This window comes from Crocodylus porosus, unplaced genomic scaffold (assembly GCF_001723895.1).
Source record: "Crocodylus porosus isolate Cpor-Errol unplaced genomic scaffold, CroPor_comp1, whole genome shotgun sequence".
In the NCBI taxonomy this organism is placed as follows: Eukaryota; Metazoa; Chordata; order Crocodylia; family Crocodylidae; genus Crocodylus; species Crocodylus porosus.
This window is the reverse complement of record NW_017728933.1, coordinates 3,888,408-3,895,547: the sequence shown is the minus strand read 5'-3', so window position 1 is coordinate 3,895,547 and position 7,140 is coordinate 3,888,408. Positions and strand designations below refer to the sequence as shown.

The 7,140-nt window shown below is 56.5% G+C and overlaps 1 protein-coding gene across 1 annotated transcript in view; it reads left to right on the top strand.

The window, feature by feature from the left end:
- FER1L5 (fer-1 like family member 5) overlaps positions 1–7,140 on the top strand; it is a 26,296-nt gene that overhangs the window by 4,500 nt on the left and 14,656 nt on the right. Inside the window, 13 exon segments of the mRNA XM_019545987.1 lie at positions 309–437; positions 1,512–1,574; positions 3,107–3,157; positions 3,823–3,853; positions 4,222–4,337; positions 4,538–4,658; positions 5,058–5,161; positions 5,708–5,776; positions 5,854–5,897; positions 6,205–6,278; positions 6,378–6,490; positions 6,606–6,719; positions 6,811–6,988. Of these exon segments, the coding sequence (XP_019401532.1) occupies positions 309–437; positions 1,512–1,574; positions 3,107–3,157; positions 3,823–3,853; positions 4,222–4,337; positions 4,538–4,658; positions 5,058–5,161; positions 5,708–5,776; positions 5,854–5,897; positions 6,205–6,278; positions 6,378–6,490; positions 6,606–6,719; positions 6,811–6,988 (1,207 nt within the window).

The following is a 7,140-nucleotide window of genomic DNA, read 5'->3' as shown; positions in this document are numbered from 1 at the left end:
TAACCCCAGTACTCTTTCCTGCCATGGCAGGGGTCAGACTCGATGATCTGCTCAGGTCCCTTCTGACCCTAGAAACTATGAAACTATCTCCTCAGGGAAGGTGGCTAGGGAGGGGTCCAAGTCAATCCTGCCTGCCACAGGCTAGCTAACTACCTTAACTCTGTCTAGAGCCAGAAGTCGTGTGTACAGCCCATTGGCTGGACCGAGCCCACAGAGCAGCTCTAAGCAGCTGGCCAGAAGCATGAGAGCAGCATTGGCTCTGGCTGGGGCTGGGATTTGAGCTGTGGCCCCTGCCCTTACCTCGACAGGTGCGTGTGAAGGTGATTGAAGCCCGCCAGCTCCAGGGGAACAACATCCGGCCAGTGGTGAAGGTTTTTATTGGAGAGCACATGTTCCACACCCGGATCAAGACTGGCAACAGCCCCTATTTCAATGAGGTGCGCATTAGAGTGGGGCTGTCTCGGAGGGAGCTGGAGGCTGAGAGACGGTGCTGTTACAGAGGGCAGGATGGCCCAGGCAGGGGGCTGTGACTGAGGGGTGATGGGAGATGGCATCATCCAGGGATGGATCCAGCCAGGGGTAGTTGTGTCCTCCTTGGATTCCTGCTCCACTAAGCCAGCTGTGTAGCAGCAGCAGGGACATTTCTATGTAGGCAACACTTGACTCCATGGCTAACAGTTATCTACCTGATTCCTTCTAAACTCTTCACTCCATAGGTGGTTAATGACCCTTTCTCCTTTTTTTAATGGTCTCCGTCTTCCCCAGATCAAGCTAGCTTTTCCTTTGCAATTCTCCTGTCTCAGTTCTTCCTAGAAATTTCCTTTGCAATTCTCCTGTCTCAGTTCCTCCTAGAAATTTCCTGGCCCTGCAGACTGTTTTTAACTCTAGCTCAAAACATCCACTCAGAGGTGGAAACCTGAACTCGGGGTAGAAATGACATTCAGGGAAGCATTAGGTGCACTTTCAAGAAGGCTTGATTTGGTTTTCAGAGATCTGTGTTTCATTCTAACAACTGCAGGACTAACAAGCCAACCTCCCTGGGGTATTTTTGCTTAGGTGGTTCTGTACAAATCATATGCAGAGGAATAGCACATTCCCATGAAGATGCATCTGTTTGGGCTCTGGATTTGAGGCTTAATCAGACAGTGCCAGCCCCCTGTCAATAGTTGGCTGCCATGGTCCCCCTGCTTTTCCTGTTGCAAGTTAGGGCATTAGGTCTGTGTTGTCAGGGCTGACAGTAGTCTTACGTAGAGTTAAAATGATGGGATAGTCTGGGATAGTTTGGACAGGATTGATCCTGCCTCAGGCAGGGGTTGGACTAGGTGTGACTGCTGGAGCTCCCTTCCAGCCCCACTTCTGTGTGGTTCTATGTGATAAGGCCCCACACCCCCCTAGATCCACCCACGGCATAATCTCTGCCAGGCTGGTGTCAGGACCAGAGTACAGACAAAGACCTGTGAGCCCGGCTGCCTTGAGTCCTGTCTGACTTCCCACTGCCTGTTTTCCTTCAGGTGTTTCTCCAGAGCTTCCGCAAGACGCCAGCTCGGCTCTTTGACGAGACCATAACCATCCAGGTAGCATCAGGAGCCCTGTCCCAGCTGCCCAGGGTCAGGGTGGTGGTGTGACATGTCCAGCCCTGCCAGGGTCAGGCAAGACAGATGTCACAACTGTTTCCTCACTCCAGCTGATCTGGACCTGGATTCACAGGGGAGTCAGAGCCACGTCTGTACCCAACCACGTGACAGGGATTCTCTCATGTCCACATTGGATGTGGAGTCAGATCTCAAGTTGTGTGGTCTGAAGATCCATGGCTGGGGCCAGGCTGTGTAGGCACGTAGCGTGACACAGGAATCAGCCCTTCATGCCTCCCTGTAATCAGTGGTGGAAAATGGGATGCATCTACAGAAATTGTTGGAGCCTTGTAAAGAAAGCTCCCGTCAGCAAGAGACTTGGTGGGCACACCAGCTGAACAGCTCAGTTTCCTCTGATTGATGCTGGACCATGTTCCTAGTGGATCCATTTTTGTATCCCCATTGGATTTCCAAAGTGGATTTCCAACCTTCTGTTTTGAAGCCTGGTCCCATCTTCTACCACGCACAGCGCGGTGTCACCTGGTGATTTATTTATTGGATCCTCCAAAATAGTCATGAAATTATAAATGATGCAGAGTGGATGCAGGACAGACCTGTGGGGAACCCCATGCAATATCTTCTCCCCCTTCATAGGGTCATAGGAAAGTCTAGGTCACATCTAGTCCAGCCCCTAGCTCAAGGCAGCATCAGCCCTGACTAAGCTGCCCCAGCCAAGGGTCTGTTCAACCTGCACTTGGAAACTTCCAGGGTGGAGACTCCACCAGCTTCTCTAGGCTGTCTCGCAGTGGTATGGCAGGTCATAGGTGGCTCTTCTTGGTGCACAGTGATCCAACCTGCCCTGGTCTCATCTTATGGGAGTTTTACATCGACTGCATTTTCTTAGGAGGGTGTCATTCAGAGATGTGTGTCAGGAGGGAGGTTTCCCCCCTTCTTTTGTGGTGTTGGCTGCAGCCCAGGCTGTGGAAAACAACTGGGCTGGGCCAGTGCTCCTGCTAAGACTCAAATTCAGAGGGTCCCAGCTAGAAAGTCTTGCCCTTTTGTTCAGGGTCAGCCTGATGCTGCATTGGGGTCCGGAGAGAATTCGCTCCCCTGGCCCAATGGGCATGGACTGGGAGGTTTTGTATGGACTAGCAGGGCACGGTGTCAGCGGGCACTGCCAGCCCTCATCACCCACCATCACCTGGGGCAGGGCTGGAGGCTCTCGGTATCTCTGGGCCTGGTTGCTGTGCACGGGGTTGGGATGTGGCATTAGGAACAGGTCAGGCTGGGACACGTCGGAGGGGTTGGATGAAGCTGGTCCTTCCTGGAGAAGCCATTTTGCCAGGGTGAATTCTGATTGGGTAGTGTTTAGATGGGCATTGGCAAACCCCAGCCCTCCAGACCAGCTGCATCTGCCCCATCGCGTCAAGGATTATGGGTAATAGACCCCCCTGCTCTTCATTGTGTGGGGGCCAGGGATAAAGACCAGCCCCTGGGAGCATCGGTAGTGAACCAGGCGTGGCTTTGATTGGCAGGTGCTGAACTCCCGGGCGATGCGCGCCAACTCCATCATCGGCATGTTCAAAGTGAGTTGAGGCCTTGGCCTTGGTCTCCCCCTTCCCTGCCCCCACTGCCCAGCGCCCCATGGAGAGGGAATTCATCCTGGCTGCCGGAGGCTGTTGAAGGCAGAAAGTCTTCAAGCCCTGGCCTAGTGCTGGCTTTGCCGTGACAAGGCCCTGCACTGCAAAATGCCAGCCAGCCTGTCTAGGGCAGTCAGCAGAAAGGGTTAACTCTGGACTCCGGCCCACTGTCAAGCTTTGCCACAAGAGATGCTGGCAGCCATCTTGCAGCTCAGCATCTCCGTGCTTCCATTCCTGTGAAGGAAATGGCCTTATCTCCCCTGATTTTGGGGAGCCGATCTCTTTTTTCCTAAGAAAAGTGTGTGTAGTAGCATGGGAATAGGGTGAGTTGCTGTTGGTTCCCAACTTAGCTGAGGTCTCTGAAGCGATTTAGTTGCCTGTTCTCTCCCAGGTGGGGAGATCTACTCCTGGGCCTAGTCCTAATGCAGGCCACTAACGATGTGTGGCTCCTGTGGCTCATTAAGAGGCTGCCAATCAAAGCAGCCTGGTGCAAGGTGACAAACCCAGGGGGCGGAGCCATCTCAGAGACCTCAGTCATGCGCTCAAATCGCAGGTCAAGGTGTCAAGAGTTCTGGATACTGTCCTAATCTGTGCCCCTCTCTGTTCTGCAGCTCGAGGTTGGACATGTGTACAGCTCCCCTGGTAGGTGAACAGGGGCTGGGTGGCTCCTGTACCCTGGCTACAGAGGCGAAGATGGTCTTATTTCCACCCCCTGTAACCCCATCCAGCCCACGAGCAAGGAGTCATACCACTTTCCAGACTGGCCACATGCCCCTCACATCATCAGCCTCCACTTACCTCCCTGGGGCAGTGCCCCTCATGCCTCTTCCCTACCATCACTCCAAGCAGGCGCTGTCTCCCTGCCATGTGGTCTGGTAATCCAGGCAGCAGTCTCCTTGCTCACCTGGGCCATGAGAGTGAACTCCAGCCAGGCCCAATGCCCTTCGGGGAGCATGGGTGGGTCATCCTAGGTGCTAATTTTGACCTTTTCTTTCTGCCCCCTGAACCAGGCCATGCTCTCAACTGCAAATGGCTGAGCCTCTACCACCCTGATCACCTTGGCACGGGCTTGAGGGGCTACCTCCAGGTCAGCATCTGTGTGTTGGGAGCTGGGGACCCTGCACCGGTAAGTGCTGCTGGGTGCCACTAAAAGGTATCCCCTGGTTCCAGACTAAGGGGGGCTGGTGAGCTTGTGGCAGGGCCTCCCTTGTGCCATGATTGCCTCAACCACCACCTGCCTCATGCCTCGCGTGGAGGTGGCCCCTGCTCCCTGCTCCCTGTCCTGCCCCATGGCATGAGCCCAGTGCCTTTTGAACTTCTCTGCAGGGCCCAGACAAGCCTGCCAAGGGCGAGGATGGGGAGGACGCTGTGCTCGAGTCACCTGGGGTGCCTGTGTGCATGGCCACCTTCCAGCTCTGCATCTACAGGGCTGAAGATTTGCCTCAGCGTAAGAGCCGCAGGGGAGCTTGTCTGTCCCTTAGGCATGTGCCAGTGCCCGCCTGAGACACGTGTGTTCTCTGGGGCCTGTCTGGGACATGCGTGTCCACTGGGGCCTGCCTGGGATGCACATATCTCCCGCTGCCAATGTCTGCTTGGAGCACTTGTATTCCCTGGTGCTGATGCCTGCCTGGAACGTGTGTTTTCTGGTACTGGTGATCACCTGGGGCACACATGTTCTTTGGTACTGGTGCCTACCTGGGACACGTGTGTCCTCTGGTACCAAGGACCACCTGGGATGTGCGTGTCCTCTGGTTGCTAGGGACCATCTCAGGCTGGTGCTGCGCCTCTCAGGCCCCAGCCAAGGGAGGGGTCCCCACTCATTCAGACTGTGTACCTGTACCCTCAGCAGAGTACATTGGGCAGAGCCCGTCGCAGCCTCTGCTCCCTGAACAGCCCCAGGACAGTGGTGTTGCTGGCCTCTGCGTGGAAGTCAGCTTTGCAGGGAAAATGGTAGGTGAAGCGGAGCTTCAGGCCAGCGGGGTGTCCGTCAGGGACATGCATGTCCTGTGCCCATGCCCAACTGCCAGCACCTGCTTGGGGCATGCATGTATTCCAATACCTGCCTGGCACATGTTTGTCCTCTGTTGCACTGATTTTCCAGGACATGTGTGCTCTGGTGCTGGTGCCTATCTGGGGGACACATTCTCTGGTGCAGTGCATGTCCTCTGGTGCTGGTGACACCTGGGACACGTGTGTTCTCTGGTACTAATGCCTACCTGAGATACACATGTCGTCTCATGCTACTGACCACCTGGGACACATGTTCGGTAGTGCCGCACCTACCTGGCACATACATGTCCTCTGGTGCCAATGACCACCAGACATGCATTAACTTTGGTGACGGTGACTGTCCAGGACACGTGTCCTCCAGTGGTGGCACCCACTTGGGACGTGTGTCTACCAGTGCTGGTATACAAGGCCATGTCTGGCTTGCTGGGGCCCAGGTAGGGAGGAGCAGGGCTTCCACATGTATCCCAGCTCTGCTGGTCTCCTCAGCTCCGGACAAGGTCAATGCCAAGACAGGACAACCCCGTGTGGAACATGGCTCTCTTCCTTCCTGTCCAGGTGAGCCAGGCCTTGTGCCAGATATCTCCTCCAGCCCCCAGCCTGCCCCACTTCTCACCACCCCCTTCTCCCTGCAGCTGCCATCTGTGTGCGACACGATCAAGCTGGCTGTGCTGAGCGAGTAGGTTGGGCCACGTGGGGAGCTAGGAAGGGCCTTGAGGGGTTAATCGGGGCACATGCATGGTGCTGCTTGGCTGCCTGCCTGGCTGTCTGAGGGTTGTGGGGGGTGGAGGGGGCATGCCACCCTCCCAGCTCCCCTGAACATCAGCCAGTCTTGAGGGAGTGTAGAGCTGGGACTCAGCATCACAATTCCCTGATACAGTTAGCTCCAGGGCAGCCCCCACCCAGCCCTGGCACCCCCTGGAGCAGGCAATGAGCAGCTCAGAGCTGGGCCCCCTTCTCACTTGCTGTCTCATCCATCCTTGCAGGGACCAGCCGGAGGCCCTGGGCACTGCAGCCATCAGACTCTCGCAGGTGTCTTCGGCGGGGACAGAGGCAGAAGGTAAGGGCAGGTGGGGGCAAGGCTGGGGCTCTCTCTCATGTCGGGGGTGGGTCTCTGGGCTGAGGCCCTTGCTGCTTTCAGCCACTGTCTTGCTTCCAGGGGACTTTGCTGGATTCCTGCCCTGCTTTGGGCCCAGCTTCCTGACCCTCAACAAGTGCCTCGGAGACCTCCCCAACCAGCCGGACACACAGGAGGCACACAAGGCTGGGAGTGTGAGTTAGGGGCCTTGACCCAGAGTGGAGAGGGCCAGCACCCTGGTAGGGGTCTGCTCGGAACAGCCAGGCCCCCCACCCCCACCCAGCACTCATGCTCCCTGCTGTTTCCCAGGAGGATGCCGTGACCTACTGTGGCCGGATCCTGGTGGAACTGAGCACTAGCATGGAGGCCCCACCTATCCAGGAGATGCAGGAGATCCCTGACGATGCTGTGGCCCGTCTGGAGGTAACTGCCTTGAGAGGCGGGAGCTGGGGGTCTGTGCTGCCTTGGCACTCCAGCCCATCTGAGCATGGCCCATGGGCTTCATCCTCTCTAGCGCTATCTGCCCAGGCGGAAGTACGGGCTGGGCGCCATCTTCTACTCAGCCACCATGCTGCCCCAGCTCACGGGGCTGCTGCGCCTTCAGGTCAGCATGGGGCACTACGGGGACAACGCCGAGCACAGCTGCAAGCCTGTGCCTTCCTCCACCCCGTACAGCCAGGCCGTCTATGATGGTAGGCACTGGGCGCAGGGGACAGGCGCTGTCAAACACAGCTTCCTTAAGGCTCCTGGTTAACCCAGAGTGAAAGTGGATTAAGCCAGTAACTGGACAGTGGTTATAGTGTTTAGATCTGTGGCCCCTAGTAGGGGTTGAAGCAGAGAAGCC